The sequence below is a fragment of the Chamaea fasciata genome, unplaced genomic scaffold (genome assembly GCF_029207755.1).
Source record: "Chamaea fasciata isolate MVZ Bird 193981 ecotype frontalis unplaced genomic scaffold, bChaFas1.0.hap1 SCAF_693, whole genome shotgun sequence".
Classification (NCBI taxonomy): Eukaryota; Metazoa; Chordata; class Aves; order Passeriformes; family Sylviidae; genus Chamaea; species Chamaea fasciata.
This window is the reverse complement of record NW_027094778.1, coordinates 2,177-22,441: the sequence shown is the minus strand read 5'-3', so window position 1 is coordinate 22,441 and position 20,265 is coordinate 2,177. Positions and strand designations below refer to the sequence as shown.

At 51.1% G+C, this 20,265-nt stretch overlaps 1 protein-coding gene across 1 annotated transcript in view; it reads right to left on the bottom strand.

The window, feature by feature from the left end:
• The window catches only part of LOC136305837 (symplekin-like), a gene marked incomplete at its 5' end in the record, with an annotated part of 42,399 nt that extends 31,541 nt beyond the window's left edge, over positions 1–10,858 (bottom strand). The window contains 6 exon segments of the mRNA XM_066209152.1: positions 2,227–2,300; positions 4,291–4,344; positions 5,520–5,543; positions 5,545–5,586; positions 8,216–8,325; positions 10,816–10,858. Coding sequence (XP_066065249.1) covers positions 2,227–2,300; positions 4,291–4,344; positions 5,520–5,543; positions 5,545–5,586; positions 8,216–8,325; positions 10,816–10,858 — 347 coding nt within the window.
• Positions 10,859–20,265: the final 9,407 nt, after the last annotated feature.

The following is a 20,265-nucleotide window of genomic DNA, read 5'->3' as shown; positions in this document are numbered from 1 at the left end:
AAAATCCCTCAAAAATGGCCACAAAATTCCCACAAAAATTCCTTCCTAACGGCCCCAAAAGAGCCCCAAAATTCCCACAAAAATTCCTTCAAAACAGCCCCAAAAGAGCCCCAAAATTCCCACAAAAATTCCTCCAAAACGGCCCCAAAAGAGCCCCAAAATTCCCACAAAAATTCCTTCAAAACGGCCCCAAAAGAGACCCAAAATTCCCACAAAAATTCCCATCGAAACGGCCCCAAAAGAGCCCCAAAATTCCCACAAAAATTCCTTCAAAATGGCTCCAAAATTCCCACAAAAATTCCTTCAAAACAGCCCCAAAAGAGACCCAAAATTCCCACAAAAATTCCTTCAAAATGGCTCCAAAATTCCCACAAAAATTCCTTCAAAACAGCCCCAAAAGAGACCCAAAATTCCCACAAAAATTCCTTCAAAACGGCCCCAAAAGAGCCCCAAAATTCCCACAAAAATTCCTTCAAAACAGCCCCAAAAGAGCCCCAAAATTCCCACAAAAATTCCTCCAAAACGGCCCCAAAAGAGCCCCAAAATTCCCACAAAAATTCCTTCAAAACGGTCCCAAAAGAGACCCAAAATTCCCACAAAAATTCCTCCAAAACGGCCCCAAAAGAGCCCCAAAATTCCCACAAAAATTCCTTCAAAACGGCCCCAAAAGAGACCCAAAATTCCCACAAAAATTCCTCCAAAACGGCCCCAAAAGAGCCCCAAAATTCCCACAAAAATTCCTTCAAAACGGCCCCAAAAATTCCCACAAATTTTCCTTCAAAACAGCCCAAAACCAGCCCAAAAATTCCCACCAAAGCAGCTCAAAAATTCCTCCAAAACAGCCTCGAAACGGACCCAAAAAAGCCCAAAAATTCCCCCTGAAACAGTCCAAAAATTCCCACCAAAATTCCCTCAAAATTGCCCCAAAAGAGCCCCAAAAATTCCTCAAAAATTGCCCCAAAAGAGCCCAAAAATTCCCACTGAAACAGCCCAAAAATTCCCATTAAAATTTCTTCAAAACAGCCTCGAAAGGGCAAAAAAATTCCTCCAAAAATGGCCCCAAAAAAGCCCAAAAATTCCCACCAAAATGGTCCCAAAAGAGCCCAAAAATTCCCATTAAAACAGCCTAAAAAAACTCCTCCAAAATGGCCCAAAAATGACCCCAAAAGAGCCCCGAAATTCCCATCAAAACGGCATCAAAGTAGTCCCAAAAGAGCCCAAAAATTCCTCAAAAATGGCCCCAAAAACAACCCCAAAACAGCCCAAAAATTCCCACCAAAATAGTCCCAAAAGGGCCCAAAAATTCCTCCAAAATGGCCTCAAAATGGTTCCAAAAAATTCCTCAAATTAGCCCCAAAAGAGCCCAAAAATTCCTCAAAAATGGCCCCAAAAGAGTCCAAAAATTCTCACCAAAAGAGCCCCAAAAATTCCCATTAAAACAGCCCAAAAAAATTCCTCAAAAATGGCCCCAAAAGAGTCCAAAAATTCCTCAAAAATGGCCCCAAAAGAGCCCAAAAAATTCCTCAAAATGGCCCCAAAAGAGCCCAAAAATTCCTCAAAAATGGCCCCAAAAGAGTCCAAAAATTCCTCAAAAATGGCCCCAAAAGAGCCCAAAAATTCCTCAAAAATGGCCCCAAAATGGCCCAAAAATTCTCACCAAAAGAGCCCCAAAAATTCCCACTGAAACAGCCCAAAAATTCCCATTAAAACAGCCCAAAAAAATTCCTCCAAAACGGCCCAAAAACGGCCCAAAAAGAGCCCCGAAATTCCCATCAAAACGGCATCAAAGTAGTCCCAAAAGAGCCCAAAAATTCCTCAAAAATGGCCCCAAAAACAACCCCAAAACAGCCCAAAAATTCCCACCAAAATAGTCCCAAAAGGGCCCAAAAATTCCTCCAAAATGGCCTCAAAATGGTTCCAAAAAATTCCTCAAATTAGCCCCAAAAGAGCCCAAAAATTCCTCAAAAATGGCCCCAAAAGAGTCCAAAAAATTCCTCAAAAATGACCCCAAAATGGCCCAAAAATTCTCACCAAAAGAGCCCCAAAAATTCCCACTGAAACAGCCCAAAAATTCCCATTAAAACAGCCCAAAAAAATTCCTCCAAAATGGCCCAAAAGCGGCCCCAAAGGAGCCCCGAAATTCCCACCGGAAGAGCCCGAAAATTGCCCCCGAAATTCCCCCAAAAGTGCCCCAAAATCCCGTTTTTCGGCCCCAAAATCCCTCACCAGGCCTCCTCGATGAAGCCCACGACGAATTTCCGCACCTCGATGGATTTGTCGGCCTGGAAGGCGATGATCTCCTGGGCCAGGGGCACGGCGAGGGTCAGAGACGCCCCGAAATTCCCGAAATTTCACCCCAAAATTCCCCCAAACGAGCCCAAGCTTCCGGATCCATCCCCAGTTCCCGGATTCGTCCCAAATTCCCCCAAATTCAACCAAATTTCCCTCAAATTCCTCCAAATCCACCCCAAATTTCTGGATCCATCCCAAGTTCATCCCAAATTCTCTCAAATCCACCCCAGAGTTTCCCAAACCATCCCAAATTCCCTCAAATTCCCTCAAATTCGCCTCAATTCCACCAAATTAATCCCAAATTCACCCAAATTTCCCTCAAATTCACCCCAAAATCCACCCCAAATTCCCTCAAATCCATCCCAAATTGTCCCAAATTCCCCCAAATTCTCCCCAATTCCACCAAATTGATCCCAAATTCACCCAAATTTCCCTCAAATTCCCCCAAATTTATCCCAAATGCCTCCAAATCCATCCCAAATTCATCCCAAATTGTCCCAAATTCCCCCAAATTCCACCAAATTCCCCCAAATTCACCTCAAATCCATCCCAAACCCCCTCCAAATTCCCAAATCCATCCCAAATTGTCCCAAATTCCCACAAATCCATCCCAAATTCCCCTAAATTCCACCCAAATCCATCCCAAATTCCCCCAAATTCCCAAATCCATCCCAAATTTCCCTCAAATTCCCAAATCCATCCCAAATTTCCCTCAAATTCCCCTCAAATCCATCCCAAATTGCCCCAAATTCCCCCAAATCCATCCCAAACCCCCTCCAAATTCCCAAATCCATCCCAAATTGTCCCAAATTCCCCCCAAATTCCCCCCAAATTCCCCCAAATTCACCCAAATTTCCCTCAAATCCCCCCAAACCCCCCCAAATTCCCTCAAATCCATCCCAAATTCCCCCAAATTCCCTCAAATTCACCCCAAATCCATCCCAAATTGCCCCAAATTCCCCCCCAAATCCATCCCAAATTGTCCCAAATTCCCAAATCCATCCCAAATTGTCCCAAATTCCCAAATCCATCCCAAACTGCCCCAAATTCCCCCAAATCCATCCCAAATTCCCCCAAATTCCCCCAAATCCATCCCAAATTGTCCCAAATTCCCCCAAATCCATCCCAAATTCCCCCAAATTTCCCCAAATCCATCCCAAATTGCCCCAAATTCCCAAATCCATCCCAAATTGCCCCAAATCCATCCCAAATTGTCCCAAATTCCCCCCAAATTCCCCCAAATTCACCCCAAATTTCCCTCAAACCCCCCCAAATTCCCTCAAATCCATCCCAAACTGCCCCAAATTCCCAAATTCATCCCAAATTCCCCCAAATCCATCCCAAATTGCCCCAAATTCCCCCAAATCCATCCCAAATTGCCCCAAATTGTCCCAAATTCCCAAATCCATCCCAAATTGCCCCAAATTCCCACAAATCCATCCCAAATTGCCCCAAATTCCCAAATCCATCCCAAACTGCCCCAAATTCCCCCAAATCCATCCCAAATTGTCCCAAATTCCCCCAAATCCATCCCAAATTCCCCCAAATTCCCCCAAATTCATCCCAAATTGCCCCAAATTCCCAAATCCATCCCAAATTGCCCCAAATCCATCCCAAATTGTCCCAAATTCCCCCCAAATTCCCCCAAATTCACCCCAAATTTCCCTCAAACCCCCCCAAATTCCCTCAAATCCATCCCAAACTGCCCCAAATTCCCAAATTCATCCCAAATTCCCCCAAATCCATCCCAAATTGCCCCAAATTCCCCCAAATCCATCCCAAATTGCCCCAAATTGTCCCAAATTCCCAAATCCATCCCAAATTGCCCCAAATTCCCACAAATCCATCCCAAATTGCCCCAAATTCCCAAATCCATCCCAAACTGCCCCAAATTCCCAAATTCATCCCAAATTGCCCCAAATCCATCCCAAATCCAAATTCCCGAATCCATCCCAAATTCCCCCAAATCTTCCCGAATCCCCCCGAATTCCGGCTCACATCCAGGAAGTTGTCCAGCAGCGTGGGGTCCTTGTTGATGATCAGCTCCTGCACCTGGGGACACGCGGGGACATCGCGGGGACGTGGCCACCCCCTCCCAAATCCCAACTTTTCCACCCCAAATCCCAACTTTTCCACCCCAAAATGCCCATTTTTCCCACCCCGATCCCACCCATTCCTCCCAAAATCCCAGTTTTCCCTCCCCCCCAAAAAAAATCCCAATTTTTTCCACCCAAATCGCAAAATTTTCCCCCCCAAGTCCCGCCCGTTCCACCTCAAATCCCAAATTTTCCACTCCAAATCCCAATTTTTCCATCCAAATTCCACCCGTCCCTCCCTAAATCCCAATTTTTCCACCCCAAATCCCGATTTTTCCACCTCAAATCCCAGGTTTTCTACTCAAAATCCCAAATTTTCCGCCAAAAATCCCAATTTTTCCATCCCCAAAAATCCCAAATTTTCCCCCAAAATCCTATTCTTCCCCCCCAAAAATCCATTTTTCCCCAAAACTCCCTTTTTTGCCCCCCAAAATCTCGTTTTTTCCCCCAAAATCCCACATTTTTGCCCCAAATCCCGCGTTTTTCCCCCAAAATCCCATTTTTCCCCCCAAAAAATCCCATTTTTCCCCCCAAAACCCCCTTTCCTGCCCCCCCAAATCCCATTTTTCCCCCAAAATCCCATTTTTCCCCCAAAAAATCCCATTTTTCCCCCCAAAACCCCCTTTCCTGCCCCCCAAATCCCATTTTTCCCCCCAAATCCCATTTTTCCCCCCAAAAAATCCCATTTTTCCCCCAAAACCCCCTTTCCTGCCCCCCCAAATCCCATTTTTCCCCCCAAATCCCATTTTTCCCCCAAAAAATCCCATTTTTCCCCCAAAACCCCCTTTCCTGCCCCCCCAAATCCCATTTTTCCCCCCAAATCCCATTTTTCCCCCCCAAAAAATCCCATTTTTCCCCCAAAACCCCCTTTCCTGCCCCCCCAAATCCCATTTTTCCCCCCAAATCCCATTTTTCCCCCAAAAAATCCCATTTTTCCCCCAAAACCCCCTTTCCTGCCCCCCCAAATCCATTTTTCCCCAAAATCCCATTTTTCCACCCCAAAAATCCCATTTTTCCCCCAAAATCCCCTTTCCTGCCCCCCCCAAATCCCATTTTCCCCCCCCCAAATCCACATTTTTCCCCAAATCCCGCGTTTTTCCCCCAAAATTCCCCGTTTTCCCCCACTCTCACCTGTTTCAGGATGGTGATTTTCCCCCTCGCTCCCGATCAGCGCCGCCTGGTTCAGCAGATCCACCACCTCGGCACGGAAATTTTTATATCTTTTAACATTTTTCCCCAATTTTTCCTTTTTTCCCAATTTTTTCTCTTTTTCTCCATTTTTGCCATTTTTTTTCCAATTTTTTTCCCCCATTTTTTCCCCATTTTTTCCCCATTTTCCCCGTTTTTCCACCCATTCCAGGTGCTCCTCCCACCCCTCCCATTCCCATTTTTCCTGACTTTTTCCCATTTTCCCGTTTTTCCCAATTTTTTTCTCTCTTTTCTCCATTTTTTGCCATTTTTTTGCCATTTTTTCTGCATTTTTCCCCAGTTTTTCCCATTTCTTTCCCAATTTTTCACATTTTTCCCCATTTTCCCCATTTTCCCACCCATTCCAGGTGCTCCTCCCACCCCTCCCATTCCCATTTTTCCTATTTTTCCCCATTTTCCCGTTTTTCCCAATTTTTTCTCTCTTTTCTCCATTTTTTCCCATTTTTTCTGCATTTTTCCCCAGTTTTTCCCATTTCTTTCCCCGATTTTTCACATTTTTCCCCATTTTCCCCATTTTCCCACCCATTCCAGGTGCTCCTCCCACCCCTCCCATTCCCATTTTTCCCATTTTCCCTCATTCTTTCCCATTTTTTGACCATCCTTCCCCATTTTTCCCCTTCTTTTTGCGGTTTGACCATTTTTTCCCTTTTCTTCCCGGATTTTTTACTTTTTTCCCAATTTTTGCCCAATTTTCCCATTTTTTCACCCATTCTGAGCCATTCCTCCCGCCCCCACAATTAATATTTCCCCACAATTAATATTTTTCCCGTTTTTTCCCGTTTTCCTGTTTCCTCACCCGTTCCGAGGCGCTCCCCTCCCCCACAGCTAACATTTTTCCCCGGTTTTCCCGGTTTTTCCCGGTTTTTTCCCGTTTTTTCCCGTTTTTTCCCGTTTTTCCCCCGTTTCCCTCACCCGTCCCGAGGTGCTCCCCTCCCCCACAGTTAACATTTTCCCGGTTTTTCCCGTTTTTCCCCGTTTTTCCCCCGTTTCCTCACCCGTTCCGAGGCGCTCCCCTCCCCCACAGTTAACATTTTCCCCGGTTTTTCCCGGTTTTTCCCGGTTTTTTTCCCCGTTTCCTCACCCGTTCCGAGGCGCTCCCCTCCCCCCACAGCTAACATTTTTCCCGGTTTTTCCCGGTTTTTTTCCCGTTTTTTCCCGTTTTTCCCGTTTCCTCACCCGTTCCGAGGTGCTCCCCTCCCCCACAGTTAACATTTTCCCCGTTTTTCCCGTTTTTTCCCCGTTTTCCCCGTTTCCTCACCCGTTCCGAGGTGCTCCCCTCCCCCACAGCTAACATTTTTCCCGGTTTTTTCCTGGTTTTTCCTGGTTTTTCCCGGTTTTTCCCGTTTTTTCCCGTTTTCCCGTTTCCCTCACCCGTTCCGAGGTGCTCCCCTCCCCCACAGTTAACATTTTCCCGTTTTTCCCGTTTTTCCCCGTTTTCCCCCGTTTCCTCACCCGTTCCGAGGTGCTCCCCCTCCCCCACAGCTAACATTTTTCCCGGTTTTTCCTGGTTTTTCCTGGTTTTTCCCGTTTTTTCCCGTTTTTCCCGTTTTTTCCCGTTTCCTCACCCGTTCCGAGGCGCTCCCCTCCCCCACAGCTAACATTTCCCCGGTTTTTCCCGTTTTTTCCCGTTTTCCCGTTTCCTCACCCGTTCCGAGGCGCTCCCCTCCCCCCACAGTTAACATTTTTCCCCCGTTTTTTCCCGTTTTTCCCCGTTTTTCCCCCGTTTCCTCACCCGTTCCGAGGCGCTCCCCTCCCCCCACAGCTAACATTTCCCCGGTTTTTCCCGTTTTCTTCCCGTTTTTCCCCATTTCCTCACCCGTTCCGAGGCGCTCCCCTCCCCCACAGTTAACATTTTTCCCGGTTTTTCCCCGTTTTTTCCCGGTTTTTCCCGTTTTTCCCCGTTTTTCCCCTGTTTCCTCACCCGTTCCGAGGCGCTCCCCTCCCCCACAGCTAACATTTTTCCCGGTTTTTCCCGGTTTTTTCCCGTTTTTTCCCGTTTTTCCCGTTTCCTCACCCGTTCCGAGGCGCTCCCCTCCCCCACAGCTAACATTTTTCCCGTTTTTTCCCGTTTTTTCCCGTTTTTTCCCGGTTTTTCCCGTTTTTCCCCCGTTTCCTCACCCGTTCCGAGGCGCTCCCCTCCCCCACAGTTAACATTTTTCCCGGTTTTTCCCAGTTTTTCCCGGTTTTTCCCAGTTTTTTCCCGTTTTTCCCCGTTTTCCCCGTTTCCTCACCCGTTCCGAGGCGCTCCCCTCCCCCACAGTTAACATTTTTCCCGGTTTTTCCCGGTTTTTCCCGGTTTTTCCCGTTTTTTTCCCGGTTTTTCCCGGTTTTTCCCGGTTTTTCCCGTTTTTCCCCGTTTTCCCCGTTTCCTCACCCGTTCCGAGGTGCTCCCCTCCCCCCACAGTTAACATTTTTCCCGTTTTTTCCCGTTTTCCCCCCGTTTCCTCACCCGTTCCGAGGTGCTCCCCTCCCCCACAGTTAACATTTTTCCCGTTTTTTCCCCGTTTTCCCCGTTTCCTCACCCGTTCCGAGGTGCTCCCCTCCCCCACAGCTAACATTTTCCCCGGTTTTTCCCGGTTTTTCCCGTTTTTTCCCCCGTTTTTCCCCCGTTTCCTCACCCGTTCCGAGGTGGCTCCTCCCGTCGCTGCCCGGCTCCTCCTCGCCGGGCCGGGCGCTCGGCCCCTCCTGCGCCCCGGCCATGGCCGGCCCCGGGGGACAGACGGAGACCCTGCGGACACCCAGAGACCCCATGGGGACCCCAGAGAGACCCCAGAGGGACGGACCCTATAGAAAACCTGACCCCATAGGGACCCCATAGGGACCCTATAGAAAACCTGACCCCCATAGAGATCCCATAGGGACCCCATAGAGAGCCCATAGAGATCCTGTAGAAAACCTGACCCCATAGAGACCCCATGGGGGACCCTATAGAAAACCTGACCCCATAGGGACCCCAGAGAGATCCCATAGAAAACCTGACCCCATGGGGACCCCATAGAGAGCCCATAGGGACCCCATAGGGATCCTATAGAAAACCTGACCCCATAGAGACCCCATAGAGAGCCCATAGAGATCCTATAGGGACCCAGACCCCATAGAGACCCCATAGGGACCCCATAGAGATCCCATAGAGACCCTATAGAGATCCTATAGAGAACCAGACCCCATAGAGACCCCATAGGGACCCCATAGAGACCCCATAGGGACCCCATAGAGATCCCATAGAGACCCTATAGAGATCCTATAGAGAACCAGACCCCATAGAGACCCCATAGGGACCCCATAGAGACCCCATAGGGACCCCATAGAGATCCCATAGAGACCCTATAGAGATCCTATAGAGAACCAGACCCCATAGAGACCCCATAGGGACCCTATAGAGAACCAGACCCCATAGAGATCCTATAGAAAACCTGACCCCATAGAGACCCCACAGGGACCCCATAGAGATCCTATAGGGACCCAGACCCCATAGAGACCCCATAGGGACCCTATAGAGAACCAGACCCCATAGAGATCCTATAGAAAACCTGACCCCATAGAGACCCCACAGGGACCCCATAGAGATCCTATAGGGACCCAGACCCCATAGAGACCCCATAGGGACCCGACAGAGACCCTATAGAGACCCCATAGGGACCCGATAGAGACCCTATAGGTAACCTGACCCCATAGAGACCCCAGACCCCATAGAGACCCCATACAGACCCTATAGGGACCCAGACCCCATAGAGACCCTATAGAGAACCAGACCCCATAGAGACCCTATAGAGACCCTATAGAGAACCAGACCCCATAGAGATCCTACAGGGACGCTATAGAGACCCCAGACCCATAGAGACCCTATAGAGACCCCATAGGGACCCTGACCCTGTAGAAACCCTATAGAAACCTTATAGATAACCAGGCCCTATGGAAACCCTGTAGAGACCCTATAGATAACCTGACCCCATAGAGACCCTACAGAGACCCTACGGAAACCCCACAGAGACCCCATAGAGACCCTATGGACCTTCTACAGATCCCCCACGGACCCCCACAGGCCCTATAGACCCCCTATGGACCCCCACAGACCCCTACAGATCCCCTCCAGAGCCCTTGAAATCCCCTATAGATCCCCTATAGATCCCCTATAGACCCCCACAGACCCTATAGATCCCCCATAGAGCCCCACAGACCCCTATAGATGCCCTATAGATCACCTATAGACCCCCACAGATCCTATAGATCCCCCATAGAGCCCCACAGATCCTATAGATCCCCTACCAATGCCCTACAGACCCCATAGATCCCCTATAGACCCCATAGATGCCCTATAGATTCCCAAAAGATCCCCTATAGCCCCCACAGATCCCCTATAGATCCTCTGTAGACCCCCACAGACCCTATAGATCACCTATAGACCCCCACAGATCCTAGAGATCCCCTGCAGATCCCCTACAGATCCCCACAGACCCCATAGATCCCCTATAGAGCCCCACAGATCCCTATAGATGCCCTATCGATGCCCTATAGACGTCACAGATCCCCTACAGACCCCATAGATCCCCTACAGATCCCCTACACACCCCACGGATCCCCCACAGACCCTCTGGATCCCCTATCGATGGCCTACAGACCCCCACAGACCCCATAGATCCCCCATAGACCCCCACAGACCCCTACAGATCCCCAATCGATGCCCTACAGACCCCCTGTAGATCCCCTATAGACCCCCACAGACCCCTCTAGATCCCCACAGACCCTACAGACCCCCTATAGATCCCCTATAGACCCCCACAGACCCCTCCAGATCCCCACAGACCCTACAGACCCCCTATAGATCCCCTATAGACCCCCCCAAGCCGCGCTCCCTCCCAGCCCCCCCCGGCCCCTCCAGCGCTCCCGCAGGCCCCGAGCCCCCTCCCCACCCCCGCAGGCCCCTATAGCCCCCCACAGACCCCAGAGATCCCCTATAGATCCCCCATAGATCCCCCCAGAGATCCCCTATAGATCCCCCATAGATCCCCCCAGAGATCCCCTATAGATCCCCCAGAGATCCCCCCAGAGATCCCCCCTAGATCCTCCCATAGATCCCCCAGAGATCCTCCCATAGATCCCCCATAGATCCTCCCATAGACCCCCTATAGATCCCCCATAGATCCCCCCAGAGATCCCCTATAGATCCCCATAGATCCCCCCCATAGATCCCCCCATAGATCCCCCCCCGTTCTCTCACCGCCTCCCGCGCCCCCACGGACTCCCGCGCTCCGGCAGTGACGTCACGGCCGCGCGACGCCGGGGGGCGGGGCGTCTTCGCTGCCTGGTCACGCCCCCGCGGCGACGTCACGCGAGAGGAGCGCGCGGGAAAACTCTGCCCGGAGACCCCGAACTGGGCCCAAATTCAGCCCAAAATTCACCCGAATTTATCCCAAAATTCACCCAAATTCAGCCCAAATTCATCCCAAAATTCACCCGAATTTATCCCGAATTCAGCCCAAAATTCACACAAAATTCAGCCCAAATTCAGCCCAAAATTCACACAAAATTCAGCCCAAATTCAGCCCAAAATTCACACAAAATTCAGCCCAAATTCAGCCCAAAATTCACCCAAATTTATCCCGAATTCAGCCCAAATTCAGCCCAAAATTCACACAAAATTCATCCCAAATTCAGCCCAAAATTCACCCGAATTTATCCCAAAATTCACCCAAATTCATCCCAAATTCGTCCCAAAATTCACCTCAAATTCATCCCAAAAGTCACCCGAATTTATCCCAAATTCAGCCCAAAATTCACCCGAATTTATCCCAAATTCACCCCCAAATTCACCCGAATTCACCCCAAATCCCCCCCCCAAAAACCCTCCCAGAGACCCTGAGACCCCCCCCGGCAAAACATGGACCGCCCCAAAGCCACGCCCCCATTTGGCGCCTCCTCCAATCAGCGCAGCCGCTTCCGCTGGCCACGCTGCCATTCGGAGCCTCGTCCAATCAGCGCGGGCGATCCCGCTGACCACGCCCCCCCGGCCGGCTGAGAGGGCAGCGAGGTGCGAAGGGAGAAGCGCCGGGACCCCCCCCCCCCAAAAAATTGGGGCCTGAACCCCAAAATTGGGACCCCCAAAAGGATCAGGACCCCAAAAAAGGGGGTCGGGACCCCAAAAAAGGAGCCGGGACCCCAAAAAAGGGAACCGGGACCCCAAAAAAGAGAACCGGGACCCCAAAATTGGGACCCCAAAAGGATCGGGACCCCAAAAAAGGGGTCGGGACCCCAAAATTGGGACCCCAAAAGGATCAGGACCCCAAAAAAGGAACCGGGACTCCAAAAAAGGGTTTGAGACCCCAAAAAAGGAACCGGGACCCCCCAAAATTGGGACCCCAAAAGGATCAGGACCCCAAAAAAGGGGTCGGGACCCCAAAAAAGGGAACCGGGACCCCAGAAAGGGAACCGGGACCCCAAAAAAGAGAACCGGGACCCCAAAATTGGGACCCCAAAAGGATCAGGACCCCAAAAAAGAGAACCGGGACCCCAAAAAAGGGTTTGAGACCCCAAAAAAGGAACCGGGACCCCAAAAAGGGAACCGGGACCCCAAAAAGGGAACCGGGACCCCAAAAAAGGAACCGGGACCCCAAAAAGGGAACCGGGACCCCAAAAAAGGGGTCGGGACCCCCAAAAAAAGGGGTCGGAACCCCACAAAAAGGGGGTCACGGCCCCCTCAAAAGGCGTCGGGACCCCCAGAAGGAGCCGGGAGCCCCAAAAAGGGGTCGGGACCCCCCAAAAAAGGAGCCGGGACCCCCCAGGATGGAGCCCCCGACCTGCGGCAGCCCCGGAGAGTGGCACCGGTGAGGAGGGGACACCTGGGACACCTGGGGACACCTGGGGACACCTGGGGACATCCGGGACACACCTGGGGACACACCTGGGGACACCTGGGGACACACCTGGGGACACACCTGGGGACATCTGGGACACACCTGGGGACACACCTGGGGACACCTGGGGACACCTGGGGACATCCAGGACACACCTGGGACACACCTGGGGACATACCTGGGGACACACCTGGGACACACCTGGGACACACCTGGGGACACCTGGGACACCTGGGGACACCTGGGGACATCCGGGACACACCTGGGACACACCTGGGGACACACCTGGGGACATCCAGGACACACCTGGGACACACCTGGGGACATACCTGGGGACACACCTGGCCCTCCCCCCCAATGTCCCCTCGGTGTCCTCATCCTGTCACCGCCATTGTCCCCATTGACCCCAATGTCCCCACTGTCCCCACTGTCCCCAATGTCCCCCAGTGTCCCCCACTGTCCCCAGTGTCCCCACTGTCCCCAATGTCCCCAGTGTCCCCAGTGACCCCAATGTCCCCACTGTCCCCAATGTCCCCACTGTCCCCACTGTCCCCAATGTCCCCAATGTCCCCAATGCCCCCACTGTCCCCAATGTCCCCAGTGTCCCCACTGTCCCCAATGTCCCCAATGTCCCCAATGCCCCCACTGTCCCCAATGTCCCCAGTGTCCCCAGTGTCCCCACTGTCCCCAATGTCCCCAGTGTCCCCACTGTCCCCACTGTCCCCAATGTCCCCAATGTCCCCAGTGTCCCCAGTGTCCCCATGTCCCCGATGTCCCCTCAGGTCCCCCCGGGACTGGCGGTCACTCCTGCCCGAGCTGGCTCAGATGGTGCCGTGGCCCGCGGCTGGGCCGGGGGACACTCCGAGGTACGGGGGGACAACGGGGGGACAACGGGGACAACGGGGACACTGGGGACATTGGGGACATTGGGGACATTGGGGACATTGGGGACGTGGGGGACATTGGGGACATTGGGGACATTGGGGACGTGGGGGACATTGGGGTCAATGGGGACACTGGGGACATTGGGGACAACGGGGACATGGGGGGACACAGGGGACACACACTGGGGGGAGGTGACACCGAGGTCAGAGGTGACCCAGGGGAGGTGACACCAGGGAGGTGACAGGGAAGTGACACAGGGAGGTGACACAGGGAGGTGACACCCAGGAGGTGACACCGGGAGGTGACACAGGGAGGTGACAGGGAGGTGACACCCAGGAGGTGACACTGGGAGGTGACAGGGAGGTGACACAGGGAGGTGACACAGGGAGGTGACACAGGGAGGTGACACCGGCAGGTGACACCGGGAGGTGACAGGGAGGTGACAGCGGCAGGTGACAGGGAGGTGACACAGGGAGGTGACAGCGGCAGGTGACACCGGCAGGTGACAGGCCCGTCCCCGCCCCCGGGCAGGTGCAGGTGCTGCGGAACGTTCTGGGTTACCTGGAGTTCCTGCAGGAGCGCGTGCGGGCGGCGCGCGCCGCCGCGGGTGACGCGGGACCCCCACCCCCTAATTAACCTGATTGATTAACCGAATGAATTAATTAACGGCCACTCCCTAATTAGGGACCACCCACCCCAATTGGGGACCACCCTTTCGTTAACCACCACACCCTAATTACAGACCCCTCCCCAAAATTACCGATCCCGACTTTAATTAAGGACCTCCCACCCTAATTAGGGACCCCTCCCTTAATTAGGGACCCCTCCCTTAATTAGGGACCCCGCAAAAACCCCAAATTCCTCTTTAACCCCCCCAGACCCCTCCCCAAATTATCCAAATCCCCCCAAAAACCCCAAAATTTCCTTTAAATCCCCCAAAATCCTTTTGAACCCCCCAGACCCCTCCCCAAATTATCCAAATCCCCCCAAAAAAAAACCCAAAATCCCCTTTAAACCCCCCAGACCCCTCCCCAAATTATCCAAATCCCCCCAAAAAAAACCCAAAATCCCCTTTAAACCCCCCAGACCCCTCCCCAAATTATCCAGACCCCCCAAAAAAACCCCAAAAATCCCCTTAAGCCCCCCCAGACCCCTCCCCAAATTATCCAAATCCCCCCAAAAAACCCCAAAAATCCCTTAAGCCCCCCCAGACCCCTCCCAAATTATCCAAATCCCCCAAAAAACCCCAAAAATCCCCTTAAGCCCCCCCAGACCCCTCCCCAAATTATCCAGACCCCCCAAAAAACCCCAAAAAATCCCCTTAAGCCCCCCCAGACCCCTCCCCAAATTATCCAAATCCCCCAAAAACCCCCAAAATCCCCTTTAAACCCCCCAGACCCCTCCCCAAATTATCCAGACCCCAAAAACCCCAAAAATCCTCTTTAGACCCCTCAGACCCCTCCCCAAATTATACAAATCCCCCCCAAACCCCCAAAATTTCCTTTAAATCCCCCAAAATCCTTTTGAACCCCCCAAGACCCCTCCCCAAATTATCCAGACCCCCCAAAAAACCCCAAAAAAATCCTTTTAAACCCCCCGACCCCTCCCCAAATTATCCAGACACCCCCAAAAAACCCCCAAAATCCCCTTTAAACCCCCCAGACCCCTCCCCAAATGATCCAAATCCCCCAAAAACCCCAAAATTTCCTTTAAACCCCCCAGACCCCTCCCCAAATTATCCAAATCCCCCCAAAAAACCCCCAAAATCCCCTTTAAACCCCCCAGACCCCTCCCCAAGTTATCCAAATCCCCCCAAAAACCCGAAAATTTCCTTTAAATCCCCCCAAATCCTTTTAACCCCCCCGACCCCTCCCCAAATTATCCAGACCCCCCAAAAAACCCCAAAAAAATCCTTTTAAACCCCCAGACCCCTCCCCAAATTATCCAAATCCCCCCCAAAACCCCCAAAATTTCCTTTAAATCCCCCAAAATCCTTTTAACCCCCCCGTGCCCCCCCCCCCCAGGCCTCCCCCCCTGCGGGGACCCCTCGGAGCCCCCCGGCCTTGGGGACCCCACAACCAGGTGGGGACATTTGGGGACATTTGGGGACATTTGGGGGGGAACGTTTCGGGAGAAATTTGGGACATTCCGGGAGAAATTTGGGGAAATTTGGGAAATTTGGGACATTTTGGGGACTTTTGGGGCTTTTTTTGGTGGGGATTTTGGGGAAAATCGGGATTTTGGGGGGAAATTTTGGGGATATTTTGGGGTTGGGGAAATTTTGGGGGAATTTGGGAAATTTTTCGGGGGTTTTGGGGAGTTTGGGGACGTTTTGGGGAGTTTTTGGTGGGGATTTTGGGGGGAAAATCGGGATTTTGGGGGAAATTTGGGGATATTTTGGGATTTGGGGACATTTTGGGGACATTTGGGGGAAATTCGGGGGGTTTTGGGACATTTTGAGGCTTTTTCTGTGGGGATTTGGGACCTCTGGGGGCATTTGGGGACATTTTGGGATAATTTGGGGGAATTTTGGGGATATTTGGGGGGTTTGGGGACATTTGGGGGCTTTTTCTGTGGGGGGGGGGGGTTGGGGATATTTTGGGGGGTTGGGGGAAAATTTTGGGGCCATTTTGGGGTTTTTTGGGTCATTTTGGGGGTTTTGGGGGGGTTTGGGGGTTTTTTGGATCATTTTGGGTTTTTTTGGGGTTTTTTTTGGGTCATTTTGGGGTTTTTTTGGGTCATTTTGGGGGTTTTTGGGTCATTTTGGGGTTTTTTTGGGTCATTTTGGGTTTTTTGGGGGGACATTTTGGGGTTTTTTTGGGTCATTTCGGGGTTTTCTTGGGGGGGACATTTTGGGGGTTTTTTGGATCATTTTGAGTTTTTTGGGGGGATATTTTGGAGGTTTTTTTGGGAAATTTTGGGGTTTTTTTGGGTCATTTTGGGGTTTTCTTGGGGGGACATTTTGGGGGGTTTTGGGTCATTTGGGGGGGTTTTTTTGGGTCATTTTGGGGTTTTTTTGGGGGGGTTGGGGTTTTTTGGGTCATTTTGGGGGGTTTTGGATCATTTTGGGGTTTTTTTGGATCATTTTGAGTTTTTTTGGGGGGGAACATTTTGGGGTTTTTTGGGGAAATTTTGGGGGTTTTTTTGGGTCCTTTTGGGTTTTTTGGGGGGAACATTTTGGGGTTTTTTTGGGAAATTTGGGGTTTTTTGGGGAGGACATTTTGGGGGTTTTTTGGGTCATTTTGAGTTTTTTTGGGGGGACATTTTGGGGTTTTTTTGGGAAATTTTGGGGTTTTTTTGGGTCATTTTGGCGTTTTCTTGGGGGGACATTTTGGGGGGGTTTGGGTTATTTTGGGGGGTTTTTTTTTGGGTCATTTTGGGGTTTTTTTGGGTCATTTTGGGTTTTTTGGGGGGGACATTTTGGGGGTTTTGGTGCAAAATTCCCAGGTGGTTTTTTTTTTGGTTTTTTTTGGGTTTTTTTTTTTTATTATTTTTTTTTTTTTTTTTTTTCCGAGGGGAAATTCTGAGGTTGTTTTGGGGGTTTTTTTTGGAAATTTTGGAGCTTTTCCGTTTTGTTTTGTTTTGTTTTGCAAAATTTCAGACTTTTTTGTTGTTGTTGTTGTTGTTGTTGTTTTTCCAGTGAAACTATTTGGATTTCTTGGGGGGTGAAAATTTCTGGAGCTTTTCTCTTTTCTCTTTTCTCTTTTCTCTTTTCTCTTTTCTTTTCTTTTCCTTTTCTTTTTCTTTTCTTCTTCTTTCTCTCAAAATTTCTATTTTTTTTTCCACCTCCCCGCTGAAAAATTTCAATTTTTTCTGCTTTTTCACCCCAAATTTCCATGTTTTTCACCCAAAATTTCCTTTTCTCCCGCTTTTTTCACCTCAAATTTCCATTTTTTCTCCTCATTCACCCCAAAATTTCCCTTTTTTTTTTTTTTTCCACTTCCCCACGGCAAAAAATTCCATTTTTTCCACTTTCTCCCCCCCAAATTTCCACTTTTTCCCCAAAATTTCCACTTTCCCCCCCCAAAATTTCCACTTTTTCCCCCCAAATTTCCACTTTTTCCCCAAAATTTCCACTTTCCCCCCCAAATTTCCACTTTTTCCCCCAAATTTCCACTTTTCCCCCCAAATTCCCCGTTTTCCCCCCCAAAATTTCCACTTTTCCCCCCAAATTCCCACTTTTTCACCCAAATTCCCCCTTTTCCCCCCCAAATTCCCACTTTCCCCCCCAAATTCCCACTTTTCCACCAAATTCCCACTTTCCCCCCCAAATTCCCCCTTTTCCCCCCCAAATTCCCCTTTTCCCCCCCAAATTCCCACATTTCCTCCCAAATTTCCATTTTTTTCCCCCCAAATTCCCCCGTTTTCCCCCCAAATTCCCCCGTTTTCCCCCCAAATTCCCACTTTTCCTCCCAAATTTCCATTTTTTCCCCCAAATTTCCATTTTCCCCCCCAAAATTTCCCCTTTTTTCCCCCCAAATTTCCATTTTTTCCCCCCAAATTCCCCCTTTTCCCCCCCAAATTCCCATTTTTCCCCCCAAATTCCCCCTTTTCTCCCAAATTCCCACTTTCCCCCCCCAAATTCCCCCTTTTCTCCCAAATTTCCATTTTTCCCCCCAAAATTTCCCCTTTTTTCCCCCCAAATTTCCATTTTTTCCCCCCAAATTCCCATTTTTTCCCCCCAAATTCCCATTTTTTCCCCAAATTCCCATTTCCCCCCCCAAAATTTCCCCTTTTTTCCCCCCCAAATTCCATTTTTTGCCCCCAAATTCCCCCTTTTCCCCCCCAAATTCCCCTTTTTCCCCCCAAATTCCCATTTTTTCCCCAAATTCCCATTTTTCCCCCCAAATTCCCCTTTTCCCCCCCCAAATCCCAGGGACGAAGGAGACGAGGCCGAAGAGGAAGACTCCACTCCCTGGCTCTGCCCAACCGGGCCGGACTGGGCGGGGCCGGGCGGGGGCGGGGCCTGGTCCCCTCGCCCCGCCCCCCGGGGGGAGGGGCTCCTGGGGCTCAGCCCCTCCCTGCTGGCGCCCCCCGCGCCCCCCGCGCCCCCGAGGCCGTGCTCCGAGGTGCGGCCAGAAAAAAAAACGCAAATTCGGGAAAATTCGGGAAAATTCGGGAAAATTTGGGAAAATTCGGGAAAATTTGGGAAAATTTGGGAAAATTTGGGAAAATTTGGGGGGAAATTTGGGGGGAAATTGGGGGTTTTGTTATCGGGGGGGGGGTTTGAGGGTTTTGGGGGGTTTTGGGGGGTTTTTTGGGTTTTTTTTGTTTGTTTTTTGGGGTTTTTTGGGGGTTTTTTTGTTTGTTTTTGGGGGTTTTTTGGGGGTTTTTTTGTTTGTTTTTGGGGGTTTTTATGTGGGTTTTGGGGTGTTTTTTGGGGTTTTTTTAGTTTGTTTTTTGGGGTTTTTTGGTGGGTTTTGGGGGGTTTTTTGGGGGTTTTTTTGTTTGTTTTTTGGGTTTTTGGGGTTTTTTTTGGGGTTTTTGGGGGGGTTTTGTTTGTTTTTTGGGGTTTTTTGATGGGTTTTGGGGGGTTTTTTTGGGGGGTTTTTTGTTTGTTTTTTGGGGTTTTTTGGTTTTTTTGGGGGGGTTTTTTGTTTGTTTTTTAGGGTTTTTTGGGTTTTTTTGGGGGGGTTTTTTGTTTGTTTTTTGGGGTTTTTTGGTGGGTTTTGGGGGGTTTTTTTGGTTTTTTTGGTTTTTTGGGGGGTTTTTTGGTGGGTTTTGGGGGTTTTGGGGTTTTTTTTTAGTTTGTTTTTTGGGGTTTTTTGGTGTTTTCTTGTGATTTTTGTGGGGTTTTTTTGGTGTTTTTTTTTGTGTCCTTTCGTGTTTTTTGTTTTTTTTTTTTTTTGGTGGTTTTGGTGGGATGTTGGTGAAATTCGGGGGAAATTTGAGGTTTGGGGGATTTTTTGGTGGTTTTTTTGATGTCACCCTCCCCCCCCAGTGTCACTTTGTCACTTTGTGTCCCCTCCCCCCCAGAGCTGTTCCCGGACGCGCAGCTCAGCCCCCAGGTGGGTGTGGTCCCCAAGCCCCGCCCCCGGTGTCACCTCCCCGCCAATGTCACCTCCCCGGTGTCATCCCCAGTGTCACCCCAGTGTCACCCCCAGTGTCACCCCAGTGTCACCCCAGTGTCACCCTCAGTGTCACCCCAGTGCCACCCCAGTGTCACCCCCAGTGTCACCCTCAGTGTCACCCCAGTGTCACCCTCAGAGTCACCCCAATGTCACCCTCAGTGTCACCTCCCTCTCCGCAGTGTCACCCCATTGTCACCCTCAGTGTCCCCTCAGTGTCACCCCAATGCCACCCCCAACGTCACCCCCCTGTCCCTGTCCCCGCAGGACCCGTGTGGCTCCGGTGACCCTGAGGGGACACGGGGGGGGACGCGCGGCCGGGGACAGGGACAGGGACAGGGACAGGGACAGGGACAGGGACAGGGACAGGGACGTCCCCGCAAGCGGAAATGCGTCAACGGCTTCATCATGTTCTGTCGCCTGAACCGCCGCGAGTACATGAGGTGACACCTGGGGACAACGGGGACACCTGGGGACAACGGGGACACCTGGGGACAACGGGGACAACTGGGGACAGCGGGGACACCTGGGGACACGGGGACACCTGGGGACAGCGGGGACACCTGGGGACAGCTGGGACACCTGGGGACAGCGGGGACACCTGGGGACAGCGGGGACAACGAGGACATTGGGGGATTGGGGACACTGGGAACACCTGGGGACAACGGGGACAATGACGACATTGGGGACACCTGGGGACAACGAGGACATTGGGGACATTGGGGGGTTGGGGACACTGGGGGATTGGGGACACTGGGGACACTGGGGACATTGGGGACAATGAAGGGGACTTGGGGACACCCGAGGACCCTGGGGAGGGGACACGGGCACCGCCTCGGGGCGGGGGGGGAAGCTGGTGACATC